General features: G+C 51.9%; 4 protein-coding genes across 4 annotated transcripts; 3 read left to right on the top strand and 1 right to left on the bottom strand.

The window, feature by feature from the left end:
* The first annotated feature begins 122 nt into the window (after positions 1–122).
* CSUI_007493 (aspartate kinase) lies at positions 123–8974 on the top strand. Its single transcript, XM_068067638.1, has 11 exons — positions 123–1220; positions 1828–1871; positions 2498–2701; positions 3158–3344; positions 3853–4038; positions 4542–4727; positions 5047–5160; positions 6045–6241; positions 6934–7047; positions 7601–7691; positions 8785–8974. Exons 1-11 carry the CDS (start codon positions 1151–1153, stop codon positions 8943–8945), a joined length of 1554 nt encoding a protein of 517 aa, XP_067920379.1. The 5' UTR covers positions 123–1150; the 3' UTR covers positions 8946–8974.
* Positions 8975–10032: 1058 nt separating this feature from the next.
* CSUI_007494 (uncharacterized protein) lies at positions 10033–14733 on the bottom strand (the record flags this gene model as incomplete). Its single annotated transcript, XM_068067639.1, has 6 exons — positions 14633–14733; positions 12584–14322; positions 11715–11759; positions 11179–11304; positions 10556–10585; positions 10033–10155 (listed from the first exon to the last, which is right to left on the bottom strand). The coding sequence occupies exons 1-6, from the start codon at positions 14634–14636 to the stop codon at positions 10033–10035; spliced, it is 2067 nt and encodes a 688-aa protein (XP_067920380.1). The 5' UTR covers positions 14637–14733.
* A 2080-nt stretch (positions 14734–16813) lies between these two features.
* On the top strand, positions 16814–17260 carry CSUI_007495 (uncharacterized protein; the record flags this gene model as incomplete). Its single annotated transcript, XM_068067640.1, has 1 exon — positions 16814–17260. A coding segment is annotated over one exon (249 nt), but the record flags the coding sequence as incomplete, so codon positions are not given.
* CSUI_007496 (uncharacterized protein) lies at positions 17143–24804 on the top strand. The gene is made up of 7 exons (XM_068067641.1): positions 17143–18514; positions 19493–20082; positions 20904–21047; positions 21598–21718; positions 22184–22598; positions 23587–23865; positions 24680–24804. The coding sequence occupies exons 1-7, from the start codon at positions 17422–17424 to the stop codon at positions 24738–24740; spliced, it is 2703 nt and encodes a 900-aa protein (XP_067920382.1). The 5' UTR covers positions 17143–17421; the 3' UTR covers positions 24741–24804.
* Positions 24805–24844: the final 40 nt, after the last annotated feature.

The following is a 24844-nucleotide window of genomic DNA, read 5'->3' on the forward strand; positions in this document are numbered from 1 at the left end:
CTGTGACACGTGTTGTGCTTCGGTGACAAGACAGATATAAACTTGTTAAGATATTGCGGCGTCCATTACAGAATGCAAACGTGTTTACTTGTGGTTGTGGAGCCAAGCTCTTACGAAATCATGTAGTTTCTTCTGGGGCTCGCGCTCAGCGGAGCGCGGCACGAAACCGGCCCGGAAAGATTCTCCCGCCAAGGAAATATTTCGTTTCTCTCGGAAGATCGGGCTCAGCCTACGCCTGGGACGCGTCCATTTGCATGCAGACACGGCATGCATTCGGATCTGTGGCGGCCGCGCTTTGGCGGGCTGGTGACCACTAGGAAATTCTGCCGGTCCGAGGACCATCGCTCTCTTTAGGTGTAACCGCCCTCCTGGATCTAGAGAGACCCTTTGTCATTCTTGTTGTTTAATTGTCTTTGAGGGTGACTTGGCAGCGAGGAACACACTGGTGCACGACGACAATTTGCCAGCTGTTGCCGGAGCCCCAGTAATTTCATGGCGCCCGTACGTTGCAGTCAACGAGGCAGAGCGTTATTTGTTAGTTCCCCCTTCTATCAGCAGAGCTTGGACCAAGTATGGCGCGTTGGCGCGGCTCTAGCGGAAAGCCTGAGGGCACCCTGACGGTTGCTCTCCCTGTTGTCGTCTGACGAAGGAACCACTCAGCGCTTCAAGAGGCAGATCGTGCATCCTGTATCCTGGGGCTTTTTCCTGTCAGTACATTTGCCCTAGAAGAAGCTCCCGGGGGATCCTTTTGCTCGATTGGCGCTTAAAAGTGTTCGGTAGCTCTCTTCGCGCCGGAATTGTTTGCGCTCGGCCGTTGTACGTCCCGAAGGATCCCGGACACACGACATCCTGCTAAGATGAACGGCTTACCGGGAAGCAGCCTCTTTTTCTAGAAGAGGTTCAGCGCTGGCCATTCGTTATACCTTTGAATTTCACCGCCTCAATTCTCGTTCATTTCCTGTTGTACATTTGAGTTCCACTACCTTGGACGTCGTTCATCTCTTGTTCTACATTTGAATTCCACAACCCCTCGGACTTCGTTCATTTCAAGCATACCAATCCTGCTCTTGATGCCTTATTGGATAACGGTAGCAGCTCGTACGGCACGTCTCTCGTGAAATTTCTCTTTTCTTTTTTTCGTCCTGCGGCAATGGAAGCAACCGCCCAAGACCAGTCGGCACACACATCCCGGTGTGGCAGCTCAGAGGGTGCGACCGGAGGTGCGTGTTGATGACTTTGTCTGATCAACAGCTTGCGCGTGACTTCGCAAAAGTGGAGACCTTGGACATAGGGTCGTCGCACTTTTTCCGTACTGAACTAGCCAAGTTCAGTCGCTGTGGTGTCCTTCAGCTTCTTGGTTTTTCGGCTCTTGCCTAATCAACTCTGCCCACGGGATGCATTCTGTACGCTCTCTCTTCTGAAATAACACTTGTCAGCTCACTTGGCTAGGGACAGACCATAGTAACTTGCGCAGTCGACGATGCGTTTCTATATTCACAATGGTGTGTCGAGACGGTTCAGCCCTGCCGGCACTGTTCTGACCAGATGTGCATCCTTGCTTCCTAACATCGATTCGCGTCCACGTGTCTGGAGTTCAAGGGCTGTCCACCTGGGTTATTCGGACAGCCTGCCTTCGCACTCCGCCATGAAGATTAGGCGGAAAGGTGCCGGCTGAAGAGGCTGGCTTCCCAGGTATCAAACTCCAGGGCCGTAGTCCGGGTTTAAGCCTCTCCCGTCCTCGTGCTTGTTTTCACCTTTGCCATCACGAAGGGGATTCTCTGCTTGTAGGGGTTCACAAGTTTCCGGTATTGTCTTTGGTTTTCGTAGGCAATGAGGGGTTCCCTATCACCGGCAGCGGAGGCCCGCTTGTGGTAAGCAACCTTGTGCGACCTTCTCTCGGGATACTATAGTTCCTGTAACAGGCTGTCCGGAAAATGGTATATTTGTATTGGCTGGCTCTCTACAACAGCACTCCACAGTACCGGCAAGAAAAAGGACGCACACAGCTCCCCGCAGTCCTTTCGGCCTGATAAGAGTGAAGCATATAGCAGACCGACTTACCCGGCTTTTCTGACCGAGACGACTGCAGCGTATCATTTCTTTTTGAGTGTGCGCGCTGCATGCAAAACAGTCCGAAGACCGAGAATAGCTCAAGGTAGTGAAGCCCACGGTAACAGCAGACGAATTTCTAGCCAAACACGCTGCCTTCCCACAGTCCCAGTCGCTACACGTCGCGAGACTTACTGCTTCGGTAGGATACCTCCCCCAGGCTTCTCTGCCGCGGCTCACACACTCTAGGAGAGGGTCCGATGGAGGCAGTGTGCACAGGCTCCAGAAAGCTTCATGTTTCCCAAGAAGACAAATAGCTGCTTTCAGAGCTCGGCCCGTGGATCTGTTTCATCATAGGAACGAAGGAGAAGTATTCGTGATGAAGATGTGACCCGTTCGGATGCACTCTGCTCTGAGAACGTGGACGGTCGTGTCCGTACTGATACAGGTAATGAAATTTGGCGGTAGCAGTCTGGCAACTGCAGAAAACATTTCGCGCGTGGTCGACACTGTCTCCGCGGAGCTTCCTTCTAGGCCTCTCGTGGTGCTTTCCGCGATTGGCAAGACAACTGACAAGCTCATCGCTCTTGGCACTGCGGCGCTTGAACAAAAGGGAGCTAGCATAGACCAGCTACATCAATTCCACGTGGAGGTACGTACAGGCGCCCCGGACTCATCGCATTCTTTGGCGCTAACTTGCACACAGTGAAGAATTCACATTCTCAAAGTGTACACCTTGTACTGACCCGAAGCTGATGCCGTCGATGCCCTTGCTTGCTCGGAATGTGGCCATGCACAGTTAAGGACAGGCGGATGATGAGTGTGTTGTTAGAAAAGGGCACGTATAGCCTTTCTCTTTGAGGAAGAGAAGAGGTTACGAAGCCCCTGTGCTCTTGGAGTGAATTAACGTCAGTTAATCAGCCGCTCTTCGCTATCCTCTGTCGCAAGGACGGCGAACTCTTTCTGGAGCGAGAGCCTCATGCACTGAGCTACAACAGGTACCTCCTGAACTTCCAGCCATTCGATCCAAAAGTATTCTCGTAGCGGATGCGTGTGTGGCTCCCCAGTGTTGGCCCCAAAGGTGTGGTGTATGGCTCTCTCTTCTCAGCTGATTAAGGGCCTCGGGTTGTCGCCGGAAGACGTCCCTGCAGTGTGGGAGATCGAAGAGGAAATCAGCCGCTTACTAACAGGCATTTCGCTGATCCAAGAAATTTCGGCGCGGACACAGGACCTGCTCATGAGCTACGGGGAAAGACTCTCTGTACGCATTGTTTCGACATACATGGAAAGAATCCGTAAGCTACCTAGTGTAACAGTGGACGGAGAGCACTTGTCAGTCCCCGAAGAAAGCATTGGGATCATACGGCTTTGTAGATACGTTCGTGAATCAGTACGCTGACTTCTTGTCTTTCTTCCGGACTCTGGAAAAAGGCAGAGTCGTTGCCCAGCAACACGTCATTCCTTCAGTTTGTTTGGGCGATTTACTATGGCCTGCACAGTCGATCGTCTAGGGAAGATGTTTGTCGCTCTGGTTACTTGCAAAAACTGTCGTGATGAAAGGAGTGCGGGTCAAAGGGCAGAGGCATGACGTGATTGAGGTTGCCACGGAATGAGTCTTGAATGTTGTGTTTCCTGTGTACGCGACAACTTCAGGCTTCCTTGGTGTAGTCGTTGTGCGTGCTGCTCGGTGACGTGCGCCAGTTGTTTGTGACAGTGGGAGCACGCTTGTATGAGTGTTTTGCTCTGGCGGAGAAACAGCGAAACCCGGTAATCTTTTCAGCTGAACTTTTCGTGTTCTCTCAGGAAAAATACCCACCCGCTTCTTCGATGCGTGGGATGTGGGGCTGAGGACGACGGGAGGCTCCGGAAGCTCAGAATCGTTGAAGACTCCAGTGGAAGTTCTTGAAAGCTCGTACGACGAAATAGGCAAGGCGTTCGCTCCCCTAACTCTCTCGTACATCTTCACCCCGGTTGTCACGGGTTTCATTGGTGAGTCTTCTACGGCAGTGAGTTTTCGTTTGACAGCTCGATCAGCTGCAGCGTAGGAAGATGCGTCGCGAACCGTTTGTCCAATGTCAGTTAGTCCGTCATGTGCACTTCATTAAAAAGTACACGGAGTCACGACGTGAGTCATGGTATAGAATAGAAGTTTTTCCACTCAGTGTTCTACAAGTCCCCCTGTAATCATAGCACTTTTCTCTTTCGCTCCCACTACTTGCCTTCAAAAGACCTGGAGAACACTTCGTCGCTTGTTAGGAACGTGTTGCTTCCAGGGAAAGGATGCGGCTCTTGTCTGTGGTCACCCCTGCCGTTTTTCCCGATTTGTTCTTTGTGATATCCTGGTCCTGGACGCTCAAGACGGACGCTATTTCTCAGGCCACTGCGCGCAGAGAGAATGCAAGTTTGTCCGCCCCACGTAGTATCTGGTGTTTCTGTCTTGGCTGGAAGTTTGCGTGTTCGTTGCTGGTGCTTTCGCCTCTTTGAAATTGCAGCCAAGGACGAAAAGGGGACTGTGACAACCTTAGGAAGAAGCGGAAGTGACTTCAGCGCAGCCATCTTCGGCGCGGCAGTCAATGCCTCTGAGGTTCAGATCTGGACTGATGTGAACGGTGTCCTTACAGCAGACCCTCGGGTTGTCAAAGGTGCCAAGAGTGTCCAAAGAATCAGTTTCGACCAGGGTAGGCTCCCAGTGAGACGGACGAGAGAGAGAGGCGCCTCGCTCTGCACATGTTCGCCGCAGTTGCATGCACTATTATTCCTCAAAAGGTCCGACCTCTTAGCTGATAACGTTGTTCGGTCGTATCGTCGCATTTGTAAGATAGAGTGCTTGAGACTTAAGAGGGAGAAAGACTTCTCGGGGGGTTTGTGCTTCTCTCTTTTTATATGGTTGTTGTTGTTGCCCCAAGTTATACTCTCGCTCTGTTGCAAGACACGCACGGCGTGTAGTGCATTCCCGGTGACTACACTGAACCTATCTGGCCTCTGTGCGGCTTTCAGCGGCTGAGCTGGCGTACTTCGGAGCTAAAGTTCTTCACCCAAAGACTATTCTGCCTGCAATGCGCAACAACATCCCTGTTCGGGTGAAGAATTCTTATAATCCCTGTCATCCTGGTAAGCCCGAACACTCAGTTACGTATACCGGTCAAATACAAAAGCCGTGGGCAGCCAGTGAAGCATGTGCTTTCGTGCCAGGTCACCGGTGTCCCCCAGCCAAGCCAGTCGATGTCGTTTCTTCACCGATCCTGATTGAGGTCTCATCATCTGCTGAGACCGAGTGGGGGTGTTATGGTGATGTCTATGGGGACTTTTTATCGGAAGCAAGTAGCTTAGGAACGTTCCTGTGGGGATGCTGACGTCGCCAGTACGTGTACAGTGGCGTCCGCGGCGATCCAGTGGCGTTACCACCCTAGGGTGTTCCACGCCTGTGCACACCCGGACGTACGTGTGTTTTTCTGGTTCGCATCAGTGTTTTGGAACCGCTCCCGGCAGCCTTGGAGGTTACATATTTGCATCTATATATCCCTGCGCGTTCAGTCGAGTTCTGCTGCATGGAGAATTCTCTGTCCGCGGTGTTCGTTACAGTCACCTGTCATCTTGACGTACCCTGTATATGTCCTTTCTTCAGTTTCCAATGTGTAGGCAATGATACCAGCGGGTACAATGGAGGTCGTTCGCAGTCTTCCTCTTCTTCCTGGGTACTCTTCTTTCTTTTACTAACAACAGGTTCACACAAAGTCGGACTCTGTCTCTTCTTATAGACGGCAAGACAACGTGCATGCTGTCCATGCCCACTCGCGCGTCCGATCTGCACGTGAATAAACACTGAAAATATCTTTCCTTTCGATCTATGGCTTCTTAAAACGTTCTTGAGTGGCTGTGAGGGCTTGAGAGCCTTGGGGCGCGGCATACAATGTCAAGAAACACCATCAGTGCAATGACTCTATCTCTCTGTGTGTCGCAGTTACCAAACTGTGTGCGGGTATTTTGTTTATCAGGCACAGTCGTGCTGCAAACAGCATATTCTCCTGATGGCACGCCCGAGTCTCTCACGAGAGAGGGTGAGGCAGTGACTGCCATCACCTACCAGCGCAACATTACCGTTGTGGACGTGAACTCGAGTCGAATGCTGGGTGCTCACGGCTTCCTCGCGCGCCTCTTCTCTGTCTGTGACCAGCTAAACATCTCCATTGATGTAAGGACCCCACTTCGAACTCCATATGAGTGACGCGTCCTCCACCGTGTTCCCATAATACGTCTCGCCTCTTTCAAATTTACTTAGAGTCGTGCAACTTGCTTCAAAGCAGGATGGCAGTTGCTTGACGGAAACGCCAAGAAACAGAGAAATCAGACCGGGGGGTGCCAGACGTGTTCGGGTCATCGGTCGGAGCGGCTTTGCTACTATGGACGTGGACGTGGGAACCTCGGTTTCTCTTCCGACGACGCAGGTCGGGAGAGTTGTGATACTCGTGACGGTGACAAACACACTGAGAAGGCACGAAGTCTTTCCTGGTCTCCGGGTGTGAAGAAGGATCAAACAAAAGCATGTGCAGCTCGGATGTTTATCTACACGTAGTTCTATGTGAGGACAGAATAGCTCCATCTATATGAGAAGCCGCTTTTCTTCCAAAAAAAACGCATGCGACAGCCAGGCGTGCTGATGGTCTACAACACGTATGAACATGGTGCTCCCACCAAGGACGGCTGCTTGTGTGATAAGTCTGTCGCCTTATCGATAGAACTGTGTTCAGCTTATATAGTCTTGAGCAGGTTTGCTAAAGGACGGCACAGAATTTCGTTCTTTAGGTGGCTCTCGGTGCTTGAGCTCTTTCAGCTCTTCGCAGTAATAAGGATTCCCCACGGGTGTGTCCGGGTCCCTGTTCTCAGGTCGTCGCCACCTCTGAAGTGTCGGTATCACTGTCACTCGAGCAGAATACTCCGGAGAGCAAGATAGAGACACTTCGTGAACGTCTTTCGGCCTTCTCTACCACTGCCGTCCGGGTAGGCTAGGCCTGTCAACTAACCTCTGGTCCGTGCAGATGTCTATCTGCCGGGTGAAGCTAGTGTCCTTAGCCCAGTGTCACAGTTGGGGGTGCCTCCCGCACCAGTTGGAGATTTCTGTAGGACGCAGAATGATATTTGTGGCCGTGAAGCTTCTTGTGGCTGAGTGTCCACTGCTGGCATGAGTGAAACCATCGTTCTAGTCACACGCGTAGTAGGTCACTGTCCTAGGTGTCTGAGAGGAACACGGTCAATACCTTGGAAAAGATGCTGGCGCATTGCTCCGCAATCTTGTTTTCTTGGCTCCTCCCGGGGTGAGTGTGCAGCTCGAAAAAACTACTACTCAGAGGACCACCTGGACCGTCAATGCCCAGTAATCAGCCCTCCCCCCGCTGGCCCGCTATGGTACTTCTGATGTCGAACACTTATTTACTGGGGAAGGGTAATAGCCCCAGCAGGGATAGACAAGGTCATTTGTCATCGGAAAACTTTCTCATGGTTGTGGGACGAATGGTCTTTTTCGCCTGTGCTTGGACTGCTTCTGTGGGTACAGCGCGGGAAGGCTCTAATCAGCGTTGTAGGAAATTTGCATCAGCGGTGCAACGAGGTTGTTGCCCAGATATGCTTGGCGTTATCGACAATCGGTAGGGTTCTTTCTATGTCTTGCTAAAGAGAAGCAGTGCCTCCGCGAGAAAGGGGCCGCCCAGCTCATCTGGCGATGGTGCGGCACTTCATTGTGTACTCAAACTTGATCAGGACGAGATTTTCACACAGGGAGCATGCCTAGCCGCATATGTAGGAGTCTCCACACGTCAAACCGCTACGGTGCACGATCGAGTCAGAACGAAACGTTTATCTTCTCCCGGGATCTTGGTTGCCGTTGTACTAATAACTGATCCATCAACCTTGGTCTCCCCCCCCCGTCTTAGTGTACATGTCTTTCTGTCTCTATTGTATAGACGTACAGCCTACTATATATATATATATTTTGTATGTGTAGGTGTTTCTTCATGTGTGCTGTCGTGTCTTAATAGTTTGATGGTCAACTTTTTTTTTCTCTTTATCGCATTCGTCCGTTCTTACTTCCTTCTGTCTGATCTTTCGTTTTCAACTACTTCAAATCTATTGACATGTGTTATCGTAGCTATCTTGGTATTCAGACTTCTCCATCAAGTCTTCAAGATATACAAACGTAAAGAAGGCGGGGAGATGCAGCTGCGTCTGATGGGCTGTGTGACAAGAACCGCACGATAGCCTTTGTCTAGTGAAGGCCGTACAACGGCAGGGCACTGAACTCGCCGGGTTTAGGGTTAGGCTAGCCATGCGTTCGACTACTTCTGTTCCGTGTTTGCAGACTTTCATTGCCTGCAAGAAGGGCAATGCTGTCTCTGTGTCTTACCCACTGAGGGCCATACGCAAAACTTTCACTTCTAGTTTGCGTGCCGCTGCTGCAGAGCTCCTCGTGTTTCTGACTCTTCCGGGTTTGAGAGGCGATTCTCTGGACCTCTTGTTTTTTCGCTCGCTTTCATCCGCGTTATCTCCTGTCTGCACAACCCGTTCCGCTGGTGTGCATATGCGTGCATAGGTGTAGGGTTAGACGTAGGATGGCTGGTTAACAAACAGACGGTATGACTGTGCGACCAGAGAATTTCCCACGCTGTATACCGCATGGGTATATCTTGACATTGGATCGACACTTTTTCTGGCCGCGCTTGCTTCATGCCTCTGTTTTTATAGGCGTGAGCATCCAGCTCATTTCGTTCGGGTCGTCAAAGGTTAATTTCACGTTCTGCGTAGACGACAGCGAAGCGCATCGTGCGGTTCAGGCAATCCATGACGCTCTTTTCTTCGCTCCTTTGTCCCTGACCTCTTCCACAAGGGGTGAATCCCCCGTCTGACACCACTCCATCCGCCACACCTGCCGATCAACCTTATTGTTTTATCTTCGTCCCCCACGTGTTGGTTGAGTATTCGCCACACCTTTGTTCTGTTTTTTCCCTCGTTGTCCGATGGACCCGCCTCCCGCACATCCTCGTGGATCTCGCAGCCGCAGAGCTCTGTTACACGCAGGTTGATGTAGAGGAATAAAGCCCATTCCGATTTCTCGATCTGCAGGGCAGCCGGGGCTCTGTCAAGCTTGTCTGGGGAATACAGTCCTCATCAGGCTACTGTTTCCTGCCGGCCTAAAAGATGATGATGGTGATGTGCCCAGGAGCGCGCGGCGCCGGCGGTGAACAAGATTTGTTCGAGCGGTGTTGTAGAGTATGTTTGTTACGATTTGTGTGGGTCTAGGATTATTTTACTTTCACTCCGAATGCCAGCCAGCGCGTGCTGAGCCAAACAAGTCGCGGCTGTTTGTCTTCCCTGCTACTGGCAAACAGTAGAAACAGGGGGGGTCGCGGCATGTGCCAGACTCCAAATTGTCTCCTTGGTCGGTCGGTGTGTGAATTTGAACGGCCTCCGTATGACCTCTGTTGTTACCATGGTATTTTCACAGTATGGAGCTGTGCTTACGACGGATGGTTCTGGTGAGTGTCATTACGTGGTCACCGATCATAGATTTTTGTCCATGGAGTGTCAATTGTGAGACTGTTGTGTGTCAGTACATTGTTCCAAAAATTTAAGGAAAACAAACGTGACGAATTCAAATTCTGGCGACACGTGGCTGGCCAAATCAAGCAAGCTTCAGCGCAGCTGAAAGCTGCGTCGCAGAGACCTCTGAGACGCTGGACACTTTACAGCGCGAAGGAAGGGTACATTTTCAACAACATGACGAAAGGAATGGTGGCAGCGCGTTGAAGAGCTTGGCAAGTATCGGGAGAGCTGTGCTGTCCAGGGTAACGACCAGAGTAGATCTGCAAGTCGAGTCCGGGTTGTCGAAAAAGAGGCACCATCCCAATAGCGATTCGGAGACCTGGACGCCTGTTCTGTTTCTGCTCCACTGCTGGCGTCGAACAAAGAACTGGTCACGGAGTTCCCTCACCCTCACGGCACAATAGAGCCGTCATCCAGAACCAGGGGGGCGCGTCCGCGCTTAGGCAAGGCGAAGTGGTTGTTCCAGAGCTCTTTCATGTACTTGGGAGTAAACATCTCCGGCACATCTCCGATCTGAGAAGAGTCACCAACCAGATAGCATTGATCTTCGCATTTAGGACCGACGGCTGAGAGGTGCTTCTCGGTCAAACCGACGGCCGTGAGTTCACGAGAAGAGAAGTAACTCCCGGGACGTACCGTTAGGTCGAACTGCGGAGCAGCAGGCGATGCTCTGATTTTTTGACCCCTCTCAGGGTGCGCTTTAAACAGCTAGAGATTAAGCGAAACTGTGGCAGTCCGGTATGGGAATACCACACGTTGAAAAAGCGAAACGCTTTTTTGTGGCTAGCAGATTAATAGGAAGTCACCTGCGGCGGCAGCAACATCGCCGCGCATGTACTGCCGGAATAATGTAATATTGTCGCGTAACAGTTTGAAGAGATTTTTACTTGTTTTCATATGACATTTGACTAACCTTCAGCTTTTTCTCCTCGATGTACCCCAACTGAGAAGAAACACACACGCAGATGACGATGACCCTTCACAAAACACGCTGGTCCTTGTCAGCTTCGGCTGCCATAAACAACTACATCACATATGGGAGAGAGTCTGGCATCGTACGCGGCGTTTTGTGGAGTTCCACAGGGCGGCTTTGCTCATGCAAGAACGTGAAACATGGTCACGAGACCAAGGGTGAAGCAAGTCGCCGGCGCGGCAGGCTCATGACTTTCTTATACGGATAGATCAGTCATTACCGCCGGCTGTTGTGACGCGGACGAGTGGGCAGTCGGCACAAGGTCTGGTTGTAGTGCAGGACGGTACGTTTAGATACGGGTGCATGCATGCGGGCACACGGTATACTGCCGTGGCCAAGACACCTCGACATGCCTTTGCCAAACAGCTCGGCTACTCGAACATGCTGTTTAGTGTAGGATCATAGGTGTGACGAAGCTGAGACGACCGTGTCGCTTGCTAAAGTCTGTAGAAGCTGTTGGTATGGTGGCTTCGTGTAGAACGGTAAGCACATGAAATCACCTTAGGAACAGCGTCCTTACAGAATCCAAGGTTTGCAACACTAGCAAACATGCCACAACTTACGTGCGTTGTGACGACAAACCTCCACTCTTCCTCTTCTTTCGGGAGCTTAGCAATGAGACGCGCGCGATCCAGTGCAACTGGAGCAGGATTGGGACCCCGACGAATTTCGCTGATGTGCACGTTCGCCTATTATTAGAGGATCAAAAGAGGCAACGTGTTCTCTCTTTTCCTTAAGTGCAAGCGTCTTCAAACGTCCTCGGCCGGGCAAAAAAAGCCACCGCATGCCTTGTGAGACACTGTGACACAGAGTGGCGAGGTATTGATGGTATGCGAGACGGATAGGGGAGAGCGCCACAGCACTAAGCGCAGTACGTAAGCCACTTCTTACATTCCGGGATTGCAGTCGCGTGGTCCTACTTCGTTTTCGCGCGAACATCCGTACACATGCCTGTGCGTGCGTACGTTCTCTCACGTAGGAAAGCCTACAAGTGCTCGTCTATTCCGTACATTCTGATACGGGTCAAGACATACGCAATGAACTTTGAACAACTCTAATGTCGTTGCCGGAACTGGAAAGGGAGACCGAGTTCACTTACCTTGAGCTTCACAATTTTTCCTGCATCATCGACCCAGAACGCATCCTGTAAACAACATGGCCGCAAACAAACCGCGAATCTCTCTCAGTCAGCGGCTCAGTAGGAGCACCTAGTCCAGCGAGGGCTCCGGAAGCACCATAATACGCATTTATCCATTCCCTGTAGCGCACTGTTGGGTTTAGGACCCCTCTTGCTTGAATCCAGGCGCGTTGGCTCGGCGGCCTTATACTAGCGCCCCGAGAGTAGAGTGACTGTGGGACAGTGCTCATGTCCGTTACATGCATACATGCCTATCCCCCTCGCGTATCCGCAAGTTACTGATGCTCCGGTGTGCGCGCCCCCGCGTGCTCGCCTGTTGCGGAGGCATGGCCGTGTAGAGACGGTAGCCAGGTCTGCGCGAGAGTACCTGTATAAGAGCTGTTCATAAGGAGTCACAAGAGTATCCACGTACCATTGGGGGGAATTTGATTGGTATTGCATACGGGAGGGCGGGACGTAAGGTCGGATGTCCATGTACAGCGGCGTCGAGTACTAAAGATCACACTCCAATCACAATAGCTGCAGACCCCACCACCACTCCAGCTTGTGTGCTGAGCAGTAAGAGAAGACCTGCTGGATATTTGCAGTCATTGCCTGCGTTGTACAGGATTTGACTGCAAGGCGCGTCGGGAAGAGCGCGCCGACTGCAGCAATTCACAAGAGTACATATACTGATACGGTACGTACAACCTATCCGCTACTCCGTGCGATACGTCTACATGGACTACTTCTACTGCACTAGAGCTCCGCATTGTCGACGCTCATGCCACACTGCAGCTTCGCGCTTCACCCTACTGCTTAGCAGACTGCCGTGTCATGTCAGAACGTACGCATCTGAGGTCTTCCTCATTGACAACTTGATTGAATTTCCCCTGAGCGATCATTTCCTCGTTGTGCTGGCGGATATGAGGCAATGCATCCCCTGGGAATCCTGGTTGATCGAAGATCCCTTTTGTAGGGTGGATATCTTCTCTCCATGGCTTTTTCCCCTTGTACATCTGTTTTTTCTTCTCTGAAAACTTTGCAATTTCATCAAACATAACCTTGTACTGAGGAATCTCGTTGGCTCGATCTTTCAAATCCCCGTACACCTCAACGTCTTCCTCTACGTCTTCTCCCTCTTCACCGTCCTCAGTGGAAGCTAGCCAACGAGAGGAAGTGTCATCCGTAGTGTCGTTCTCTGTAGTATCGTTTTCAACGAGAAGGCCCGTACGGTCTCTCTGATGATTCCTCGAGTCACGCTGCTCCAAGAAAGTCAGTAGACCTGCGTAATCAGCTGCAGCTTGCCTTTCCGCGGCGCTACCCCGACCTAGACTCGCCCATGAAGATCGAGTTGTCACCTGTGTTCCCCTTCTCTCAGCTCCTTTACTCTCTGTTCGGTATGTTGCTTCATCTTTACCTCTCCTTTCCTGTGAATCATCTACGGCCTTTTTCAAGGCATCTCCCGCGCGTGACTGAGAAAGATTCAAAGAATCGTTCTCCATGATTCCCGCCGACTGTAACATTTCCGTAAAGCCTGTGGACGGAAACTTATCCCTGTTGTTTTCGAGGCTTCTTCTTCCATTCTCCTCTTCTTGTGCCACTTCCGGTCCATTCTGTTTATTCGCCTGAGCAAGAGCCTGGAGCATATCGAAGTAAGGCTGACTGTCCTGATTGATCTCAATACGTCCGTGTGGTCCTCTAAGGTAATTCCTAATGCGAGTGCTAGCGGGGAAAAAAGCCGCAAGTCTAGGAGCTGTCAAAAGGCTGAAGAAATCGGCAGAAGGAAGCACAGGGAGACGCACATGCTGACCGACATATGCAGGATTGGCTGCGGTGATGTTCCGTGGGGGAAGAGTAAGAAGGATAGCGGGAAAAGCAGAAGGTGAAGAGATCACCGGGGGAGGCTTCTTATTGATGCGATTACTTTGTGTGGGGTAGATGTACTTTGGCCCGTACGCAAAGAGCCGAGATGTAGAAACGGAGGGAGCGGCTATGGACGACGGGGCCTGTGCCACAGAGCGAGACGAAGAGGGATCCGCAGAAGGGTCGGAAGAGGGTGCGGAAGACACCAGAGATATAGGAAGAGAAGATACTACGGGATAGTGGAACAGAAGAGGATATCTACCACTATAAGCAGTAGTAGTAGATTGCTTTGTCCTTGTTTCTCCCTCCGCAAGAGAAGTGCTTCTTTTTATTCTACATACTGTCGCATTCCTGACATCGCACTTGTGCTCCCTCCCGCTGTCCCCTTTCGTATTCTTCAGAGCTCCATAGACGCGCCCTGGCACGATGTCTACGTGTTCCCTATCAGGAGACAGGGAATCTTCTTCTCTCCAGAGATCTCCAATGTTTTGCCGGGGGCCGATAGAAGAGCCTCCCTGAATCTCTCTCTTAGTCCTATCAGCCTCTTCTCTTGCCTTTTCAGCGAAGTGAAGTCCTCTCTTCCTCCAAATCTCTTTTTTCCCCCACGTGTTCCCAGAAAAGTTCCACGAACTATACAGAGGGCCACTCAGGGCGGCGGCACCCCCCCTGTCCCGCCTCCAGATATCCTTACACGTGGAGCAGAACGAGAGAGCTTCTCCTCTTTCTGATAAAACAGAGTAGACAAAATAAAGGAGGAAAAAGACAACACAAAGGAAAAGCCTTCCAGGAAGCAGCAGCGTACAACTTCTTGGACGACGGTCATAGCTTGCATGCGGGTGAGGACAAAACTCCACAAGTAAAGCACAAGTGGGTCTCGGTAGAATCCGAAGGATATGCTGACGCGGAATTAGGATGCTAAACGATGGTTGTTTGTCCATCTTCTGAGACCAGGTCGTAGATGAACTCTTTGAGCGAGGGTGTGCGATACTGTATTCTTCAAGAGAACATGTGTTCTTCTGGAGAACGAGACGTACGCATGTTGACCGGCGACGCACACAGCGTGTGCAATTGAGAAGACTGAGGAGAAGAGAGAGGGAGAAAAGAGCTATGGACAGAACCCCTGAAAAAGGAGACAGACATCCTGTCCGCTGTTATCTTTGAAAACCGACGCCACTTCCATATCTCTGTCCCTCCATCTGGACAGAAGCAGCATATAGAAGTTCGAGGAAGACATGGAAAAAGACAAGCAGAGTTGGTTTCATCGCAGTGGAGTGAGACCAGGAGATAGTCCCCCGCCCCGCGCCCTGCCCGCAGACGGAAGACGCCCAGGCAGCTCAACGGGCATGAGGAAAAGAGGCGGAACGGGAGCGAGAAAGGAACAGAGTTCTGCACTACGGGAGGAAAGAATAAGAGGGGACGAGGGGTGAGGGCAAGAGAAGAGCAAGGACAGTTGGAGGGGCACAAAGATGATCGCTGACACTGAGACTGGCAGCAAGAAACAGGGGGAAGCGCGTAGCCGTCAGAAGTTAGTCGGATACCACGGGTCCATTCATTTCAATGTCCTACTCAAAGAGAGAAGAAACCTCAGAAACTTGAATGGTTTTCTTGTTCTCGTTCGCCGTCACGCGTTTTCCTCTTCCCCACGCAAGCCTCACCTCTTTTGCTCCATCGTCCAGTGTGTAGATTACCATGTGAAGCGAGAGTAAATAGCACGTACATGAACATGGATGCACATCAGGTGAATTTGACCACCGAGTCATATATACTGCAGGAGGAGTTGAAGGGAGGCACGACCTCATCATCCGACTAAGACCATAGCAAGACGCCACGTAGGAACTCTTCGCTGCTTTCAAAGTAGGGGACGAAGGTACTCAACTTTGTCCAGCGAGTGTGTGCGAAGGTGTTGAGGTGAAGTGGGACTGTATCGGTCTCCATGTTCTTGTCTTGGTCTAGCTGGATGCTTGAATAGTCGCGGCTAGTCTAATTGCGTCCTCCCATGGGTTCCTGTGAGGACGCACGACGAGATAATTGGGTGCTGATCTCTTGCACTTCCCGTTTGCGCGTCACCTCTTGTGTGAGAAGGGAAGGAGAGCTACCGCAAGACAAAGAACTGCGGAGACGAAACAGTCGTGAGTTGGCTGTCGCCCGGGGGGGCTTCCCCCGTAAATCGACAAGTAGTGAGGGAGACCACGTAAAGTGCTACAAAATATCGATACTCGATTCGCTTTCAAAGAAAGGACTCCGTTCAGTTCTGTTGTCTTGCAGATCAGGTTACGACCAGCGTCCCGTTAGATTGTTCCGAGTGTCCGAGGTGTCTCGGGAATCAATGCATGCACATGCACACGAGAGGAAAGTCGTCGATGCTCTCGAAGCCCGATAGATGTGTACTTGTCAAGCCTTCATTTGTCTGTTGTTTAGTCGGAAGCACCACGTGTCTTTCTTCCCGACATCTGTCTGCTGTTTCTGTCTGAAACGTGGCCGTATATGAGAGGGCTCGAGGTGCATACAAACAACACAGTTGTTTTCTCTTTTCTGCACACTCGGAAGGCTTCTAAAGGGTTCCCGACGTTGTGATCATATCCGCCTCCTATCTCAGCTTGCTCTGAAAGATATGGAAGAGCGCACGGCTACTGGGATACGCATATTTGCTTGGGACAGTGTGTAGAGCGCTGGTACTGTTTTACATATGCTTTCTTACGGCCCTTGTGCGGGCCCCAGCTGTGTACCGTCGACGTAGGCATCGAGAGCACGAAGTGGACGCCGACATGTGTATGCACTCTTATGTCCCAGATTCGTGGCAGTCGCGCTGTGTGTTTCCGCTTATCTTCTAGAAACGAGCTCAAGCTGCAGTGTAGGAGGGAGCCCCAGGCTGACTGTGCGTTTCGAGAGCCGCAGTCGTGATCACGGTACAACCGTACCGTGGCGGCGCCTGCTCCGTCTCCCAGGAGCTTGTCTCCTAGTCTTGCTCTCGGAGGTCTGTCTGTGTTATGAAAGGACATGCCTAGGTGTCTGGTACGCTGGCAAGTCCCAGTGCCTTTCTGTTCGCACATGGCTTGGCCAATAGCAGGGCGATCTCTCTCATAGGACCTAGATGCCTCATGTACATCTGCAGAAGGAGACTTTCCTTTTCTTGCGCTTTCCATATGTGATTGCTTTCCCGTTGGTAAGCTGCCCTCTCACGGACCCGTCTTATAGTTGTGTACTTGACAAGTTCAGTTCGTTGCTTCGCCGTCTCAGTGCAGTTTTCTTTGTTCGCCCGTCCAGTCATCCCCGTTCGGTGCCGCGCATGGTAGAAATGGAGTGAACTCGCCTCGGATTGCAAGTCCCCCACTCCCCTTCTATCTTAAACACCTGGCCACACGAGGGTGGACACTAAAGGCGAGACGGCCCAGAACATGGGTGAAGGGTCCTAGTCAGCCGATGAATCTTGCTGTCCCCTCCTATATCGCCGGCGTCACAGCGTGAAGACTTTTGTTCTGCATTAGTCTTGCGACCGCTGGGCTCTTTTGGTCTCTGCTTCTATTTCCTTGGTTTCATGACAGGTTTCCCTAGTGGCGATGCTGCACCTCGTGCAGCTCCTTTACTCCTTTCTTACGCGATCTCGTCAGGTGTCTCATGTCTTTTTTCACAACCGAGCCTTTCCATTCCTGTCTTTCTTCCCTTCCAGAAAGCAAGGCTCCTGGGTTTTTTGGACCTTGCACCAATTGAAGGAAGGGCTGGCAGGACTTATTTTCTTAGCGCCTGGAGAGGACAGACGAAAGAATGGAGAGGAGCAAAAGACAGGAGCCCTCTTGCCGCTCGGCGGTGTTGGACAGCAGCGGGTATGATTCTTGGCCCCCGCCTGCACTGTCAGGCATCAGTCCGTGGGCGTTCCAGTTCTGATAGAACTCTTCTTGAGTCTCAGCCAGCCCCTTCATCGGAGCATATGTCACCTTCGAAATGCACTCTCCACGGAGAGAACTGTGGGGTCCTGAGAAAGGGTGCCATTTTCTTGGGAAAACGACCAACTCGGCAGTTTTCTGTCTTGCAGCAGAGGTCGCTTTGTATTACGCAATCGTCATCACCCGGTTGCGGAGCACCCCGTCGCTCCATGTCTTTCAGTGAGTGGTCACCTTCTCCACTTCGTTACTTTACCACGTCGTCACCAAGAGCACAACTATCTGGTCTCCCTGGGAGGGCAGAAAACTCGAGCAGTAAGAGACAAACGGAAAATGAGGAATTCATAGAACAAGCACCTGCATCCGCGGAAGAATCAGTGATGGCAAACACAGGGAGGAGCCGACGGGGGCGACGTCGAAGGGGCTCAGCCTCAGTAGGAGATGCGCAGCTGAGGAGCATTCATGATACGGCTGACACGAACGAAGATAGGTACTGTGAGGGGAGAGCTAGACTGGACAGCAACAGCAGGAGGGCTACGACTGAGATCCCATTGCCTTCCATGCTGTCGGCCTCAACACGTTTATCACCACCGCATGCTGATTTGGATATCACACACAGGCACACACTCACCTCTTCTGTATCCTCCAAGAAACTTGCGTCGTCACCACAACCACCGCGGGAAGACGCCTGCTCCACCTCTCCGTCTTCTTCGTCACCGAGACCAAAGAAACCAAAGAAGCAATCTCTATCAAGGCCAGTTCCTTGGAGTGCCCAAGCAGCCTTGGAAGCTCACATGTATAGTAGGCCTGCCGCAGTCACTCCTCCGTCGTCGGAAGCAAATGTGACACCTCTCAGCGGGGATTCTCACGACAAACCTGCAGTACGTCTGAAGCCTGGAGCTGTTTGTGATGGCGGGACGTCTCGCCGGCAGAAGCTTTTGATGGGGCATCCATGGGTTTTCGATCACGAGATACAAAATATCAGCGATCTGGGAAGGTGGCCTCCGGGTACTCTAGTTGACGTCGTTGAGTCTGATGGTGAGTTGTTTGCTGTTTGCCCGTGGCATGGAAGCGAGCCGGGCCCTTCAAGCCTGACGTATGACGGAAGGGAGGCGAGCGAACTCGAGATATAGTTGGCGACGAATTCAGTGGTTTATTTGAATTGCTCTATTCATCAACACAAACCAACACCCCCGGTAGCGGACCCAGATGATGTCTACTATTGGCTGTTTTCTTTATCACAGACACAGGGGCAGCAGTGCAAACCCAGCCTGTTAGTTAACCTGGCAAGGTTACAGTTTCTAGGAAAGACGGGCAGAAGGGCATGAATTTCTCTGTACGGGTGTATTCGTCGAAGTATTTGTGAAGAAGAACGATTGAAAGCGATCAGAACGAAGCAGCCGCAACGACCGGGGACCAGTTTGACTCTATGCAGACCATGTGACTGGCCGGCGGAACTCTGTCGCTGTGACGTTAGGAAGCGCAGTTCGCCACCAGATTTGCAGAGCTCCACGGTTTTTCTTTGTGTTACATCCTAGAGTCGTTGAGACTGGTACTGCTGACTGGAATCTGTTGACCGTTATCGATGCAGTCTGAAAGAAAGATTGAGATACCAGACACACTCCGTAATCTTCGCGTTCGAGCCCTGGTCTCTCACAAAGTCGATGACAGCGAATCCGCATGGGTACTCTCTGCGCATGTGCCGCGTCATCTAACAGGGGTTAGGTGTCATTGATGGCATGAGGAGTGACACGGCGTTTCAGCAAAGCACACCGGGTACCCAGCCGAAGGCGTGAGGGTAGGCTGACACGATATCTCAGGTTTATGTAAACGACACGGAGGGTATTAGCAGGATGAAAAATCTCGAGTCTGCTCGCTGCCTCCGTTTCCTTCAATAAGCTGTGCGCTCTAATCCGAGCGGAAGCCTGCTGCAGGCTCAGAGGCGTCTTTGGAAGTCACATATGTGCACTCGTGCACACCGCAACTACTGTGCACCTGTCCCTTTCTCTTTACCAGGCTCTGTTGTCGGCGTGGGTCTTCTGAACCGTCGGGCATCCGTCACTGTACGTTTGGTCACTCATACAGGGATGTGCGGACAGGACTCGAGAAAAAGAGTACTAGAAGACGTGGGAAAATGTTTGAGCGAACCAGTTCTGAATTCTGTTTCCTCCCCGACGGCGGACCCACCTGGGCAGATGGCCAGCTCTTCTGGCTATTCAACTTCTTCCACAGCTAGCAGTTTGTCCGTCAAATCTCCCGTCTCAGCTTGTCCATCCCCTGTTTCCCCTGCTCTCGTAGACCGCCTTTGTTCTGCTTTGCGACGACGATGCGGTCTGTTTCACGATTCTAGTGATTCTCCATGTGAGCCATCCGTTGGTCCTCCCGTCCGCACATCCTTGCCGAGTAAATACAGTCCTGCCGCACTGAAAGCCGCAATGCTAGCCAGTCGGCGTAGAGAACGACCTGTTCCGAAGAGTAAAACAGCTGGCTTAGAAAAGCGACTGCGGGGACGAGTGTGGCGAGGCATCGCGGGGGAGGCAGATGGAGTGCCTGGAGTCGAGGTTGACATCATTGAGTCGGGAATAGAGCCAGGAGAAGAGAGCAAGGTAGGAATCACATTCACTCCTCCTCTTACAGAGTCAAATGGTATACACCAGAGGGCAGAGAAGCATTGATCAGATGGTGCGTACTCTACCCGCCACATTGAGTTTGGGTTTTTTGAGGTAGAGGGGCTCATACCGACCGGTATGTATATATATATATATATATGTATATATATGAGTGCACTAGAACTGCTCTCGTGTATATATATCTATCGGCCGGCTTATTCTTTATATTAGGGTCTCCCGGTTCTTTTCTGTGGTCCAGGAGATCTGGAATCAGACCGCCAAAAGGCAAAATCTTGTAAGTAAGGAATGACGGAAACGTATTTGCCGCCATGCAATGTGAGCCGGGGGGGGACCTCTTCTTGGGCCTCTTCTTGGGCCAGGAGGACTTCGTTGTAACAACGGTATGATTGCCTTCTCTTTTGATCGAATATGCAAATTTATCTATCGAGGTATTACGACGGCGATGTGCGACTTCATGAAACACAAGGGGCTCGCCTGCATCTTCTATGACCACAGCCCCGCCTGCATGCACAACCTCCTTCCTCTTCCCACAGGGTCGCACACGCCCGCAGGTCCTGTAACAGTCCGACTACTGCTGCAACCATGAGTGACAGCGAGGGGTCCACGTCTCTCTTGCCGGGTTGATAAGTCTGCAAGGTTCTCGCTTGGTCCGTCTGAAAGGCTTTGCCTTCCCGTCAGCCTGCGCGAGCCTTAGCTCTCGTCTGGCTCTTAGGATCCCTTTGCTTCTTTCTAGTTTTCCTTTTCCTTCCTGTTTCCTATCCTCCGAGAATTCATTTTTTCGGTTTCCGTGTCCTCAGAGAGTGTATGCCGTTGTCCGCCTTCATGCAGTCTCTGCGCGACCGTTCCTAGGTTTTGTCGTGGACGTCTTGAGGGAGCATGGCTTGTCCCCTTCGGTACTCTGCGTGCAACATCTTCGTTCGCACAAGGAAAAGCTAGCCGAGGTGAGACGCCAAATAGTTTGCTTTATTCACAACAAACGCGGAACTACTGCGTCATCACCACTCCGTATGCCCACAGTTTACTGGCAGATGCGCCGGAAGGAGGTGAAGGAAGGTCGTGGAGGGCGCCACGTAAGCGCTGCTGTGCTCTGGCGTTAGATCTGTCTTCAGCCCTGAGCCGTATAGTTCCTGTAAGGATAGGGTCGACAGCCTCTTGGGTGCTCTCATGCCCAGGCGATTGGAACTTTGTGACACATGGAACAGCAAACAGGTCGACGAGCGACCACGTTGTAGGGACACAACCCCCCGTCTGAGATGAGAGTCTTAAGAAGTCCCGACCAGAGTTCGAGTGATAGTCGACTGAGAGCCGATTCTAAATCGTTTCCCGACGGACATAAGTGTGTGAAACCCTGGTTCGTTGTTTCACTTTATTCTTCTCGTTTCCCCGTAGAGCCGGTCCAGCGTGGCCGCAGTGCTCTCGTGTTAGACCTAAGGACTTTGCTTCTGGGCCCTTGAGGAGTGTTGGGAAGTTCGGTCGTATCCGCGTATGCAGGGAGGAGGAGAATACTCATCGGAGCTATTGGAAGGCAATGATCCGCTGGTGTGGTTTCGAGCGCCGGGGTTGCCACAGTACTGCGAGGTCGGCACTAATCTGTTTTTTCCTCCTTTTGTTTGTAAGTCTGACTTTCTTCTCACCGAAACTGTCCTTGCCTGCTCCGCTGTTACTTGCCGATGACTGTTTCTCCTTTTTTGAGCCAACTAAGCGTTTTATGCCTGCCCTTACTTTTACTGACATACTGTTTCTTTTCAGATGTGTCTTTGTTTCGTACAAACACTCGTCCGCGTAGACCCTGCCGACGGAAGAAAACCCTCCGTCAGCTTCAGATGTCTTTATTCACCGTTAATGCGCTTTAGCACCTGTTTGAAAAAGCATGCTTTCCAGCGCTGTGGCGTCCTCTCTTTGAGACACGCCGCTGAACTAAACGCCAGTGTTCAGCTGTCCTGTTGGAGTGGTTGTCCGTGCTTCCGAACTATGCTGGAGCCGAGTCAATGGGCAGTAGGCTAGCATCCGCTCAGATTCCCACACTGTACATATGGTTTCTTGGACTGCTCTTTTGTGCCGTGACACCTCGCCCCAGCGTACCCCCCCTCAGCCTCACGACTTCAACGCTTCTGCTCTGACCTGCTGAGGAGTATCTCAAACGCCGAGTCCGAACCGCTCAGCGTTCTAGCCGTTCGGGCGGGTCCACGAGCCATCGGGATGCTGTGCGCCATGGCCAACAAGGACGCAGAGAGAGGGGCTGAACGGCTGCTCTCAGATAAGGAAGATTCCCGGAGCTCAGCAGCGGCAGATACTGAGAGATCTTTGCAACGGCTATCCGAGAGGAGAGTCGGAAGAAAGGTTGGAAATGTCGTGATTCTGGAGGAGGCCGTGGCGATGGCGGAGCTGGCTGACTCGGTGAACAGGCGAAACGGAGTTGCAGATCTTTGCACGGTCTTCCACAGGTTGGAGATTGGGGAAGAGCTGAAGAATATGGTGTACAATCATCTGCGGTACGGCTGGCGGGAACAGCTCCTGCAGGGCAGCTGAGTAGTTACGATCAGCTGCCCGTCAGGCGACTCCTGGGAGTGCTTAACGTACACGTAGCCGGTGCCTACATCTCGAGTACACATCCCGAGCGCCTGTGTCACTCCTCAGAAGCAGGGAGGGCCGAAGGCTGAGGCCCTCCCACAAATGTAGGCGAATAGTAGATCACCGTGTCACACTCATGCAGTACAGCCTAAGTGCACACGATCTGTGCCATGTCAGAAGCCTATTACTCGCGCCTGTGTGTAGAGACCTGTCACGTGTGCAATCTCCAGGAAACCCCGGGTTGCGTCCCCGGAATTGAAGCTGGAAGAATCAACACGATTCAAGCATTCAACGCAGTTTGCTAAAGCGTGATATTGTCGGTGTTCTGCCTGATGGTAGCCTCCCTTCCCTGGTCAAAAACTCGAAGAAAAACGTAGCTCCTTTTCACGCTCTTGCGTTCAACCAGTTCGACCAGACGCTACACCCGGTTCCGTTGCCTGGTGTCACCGCCCGCAGGAACGGCTTTATGTGCTACTGGTCGGTATAGATGATGCTTCTGAGTTGCTAGTGAGTGGTTTGCAAATGTGCCTTGGTTACATTTGCAATCTTACAAAAGTCACGCAGAAGGTCCCATCAGCATATTGGCGGCTTCGTGCCCGCCTTGGATCATCCGTGAAGTCCGGGCACCTGCGTAGCCTCGTATCTGGCCAAGGCAGATAGTGGTATAACGCTGATATCCGTGTTTCTCTTCGTGAGTGTATCGTATCGTGTGCACGGATGACGGTTTGTCGTGTCCCGTCACCGGATCTCGTTTCGGGCGGGGTGCGCAGCTGGGAGAACAAAGACAAGCATCGTGCTCTAGCTGATAGCTTGTTTGTCTTCTCTGGTACCGAAAAGCACCTCTGCTTGGGCCCACTGGTCATCGGGGATGGACTTGGGATTTTTCAGCCATATTCTTCTTTTCTTCAGGTTTCATCTCGTGTATATACATTTTCCTCCGGTGACGGAGTTCTCGAAGAAACAGCGGCATGGGCAATTCGGGCGCTGGTTTCGACCTTCCCTTAAGGGCGTCGCGAGCACACTTCGTCATGCGTGTAACCTTCTCCAGGCAGATGGCTACCTCGTGGTGTCTATTTTCCTTCCTCAACAAGATTCTCATTCTGGGCTGGACCTGCTCCGGACAGCAACTGAGACGTCTGGCAGGAAAGGCTTCATGGTTGCTCATTGGGGGGCGGGAACTGACACCAGGTAGGCGTCGAGTCGGGCAGTCCATGACCCGTCCAGCCAGGGAAGAAACTCACATGTGGTCCCTATAGATTGTCTGCCCGTCGATGCATAGCTGCCGGTTACAGTCGTTATCAGGGTGCAGCGTGCTGGCCACACTACTGTGTATGCTGAGTAAAAACTACAGAAGTCGGCGCCCGACACCTCGCCGCGTCAATTAGCCGCAGAGCACGACGGCAACGATGTATGTGAACAGGTATTCTCACTTCTAGTGCCGGCGCGGGTATCCATGGCTGATTTGTTCGCCAGCTTGCGCGCATTTGCGGAATTTTAGAAGACCAGAAGGATGACAGACAGGTCCCCGTGACCAAGCATGCACACTGTTTGGTGTACGTCGTCGATTGCGCGAGTATACATCTTCACGAAGGTAGCAGTTTGTTCCGGTCTGATTACAACACAGCTCGTTATTGCTATGGGCACTTCGCGAAAAAGGAATCCCACCGTCCGAACGAGTCGCCGGTTTCTTTCATTTTTCAGCAATCTCGAAAGCGGGACAGCTTCCGGGGCGCGGTAGACGGAGCGGCATGGACAATGGACATGCTGTCACTGCCTTGTGGGAGTGTGCCCTGTTACTGACCTGAGCTATCGTACTACAGGCGTCGCGCACCACGGCTCGAAGCCAAGCTCTTACTTGCTGTCTCTCACGCAGATCTGAGCACGGCCCGTGATTGTTGTCGGTTGAAAACAAGTCGTATAAACCGCTTGCTGACAGCACCAGATATTCAACTGCCTCTAATCAGAATGCACACGACTGTGTTTCTGCGGTTTGTCTCTGCAGAGTTCTGCTAGCCCATGATGACTGTTGGTACGAACACACCTATTGCATCCGCCTTGGGTGATGTCTGTTCGAGTTCCGGTGTGCGGTGATACATGGCGCCGGCCTGTCACCTTGAACACCGTAAAAGGCCCGGGGCGTTCAGGGGCCACGCTGACAGGCCGGTAC

Source organism: Cystoisospora suis (assembly GCF_002600585.1).
Source record: "Cystoisospora suis strain Wien I chromosome Unknown contig_3964, whole genome shotgun sequence".
NCBI lineage: Eukaryota > Apicomplexa > Conoidasida > Eucoccidiorida > Sarcocystidae > Cystoisospora > Cystoisospora suis.

Coding starts and splice junctions, on each gene's coding strand:
- CSUI_007493 (XM_068067638.1), top strand. CDS start 1,151: ATGGAAGCAACCGCCCAAGACCAGTCGGCACACACATCCCGGTGTGGC. Junction 1,221..1,827: donor CTCAGAGGGTGCGACCGGAG/GTGCGTGTTGAT, acceptor TGGTTTTCGTAG/GCAATGAGGGGTTCCCTATC. Junction 5,161..6,044: donor TTATAATCCCTGTCATCCTG/GTAAGCCCGAAC, acceptor TTTGTTTATCAG/GCACAGTCGTGCTGCAAACA.
- CSUI_007496 (XM_068067641.1), top strand. CDS start 17,422: ATGATTCTTGGCCCCCGCCTGCACTGTCAGGCATCAGTCCGTGGGCGT. Junction 18,515..19,492: donor TGACGTCGTTGAGTCTGATG/GTGAGTTGTTTG, acceptor TCTCTTTACCAG/GCTCTGTTGTCGGCGTGGGT. Junction 22,599..23,586: donor ATGGTGTACAATCATCTGCG/GTACGGCTGGCG, acceptor TCTTTTCTTCAG/GTTTCATCTCGTGTATATAC.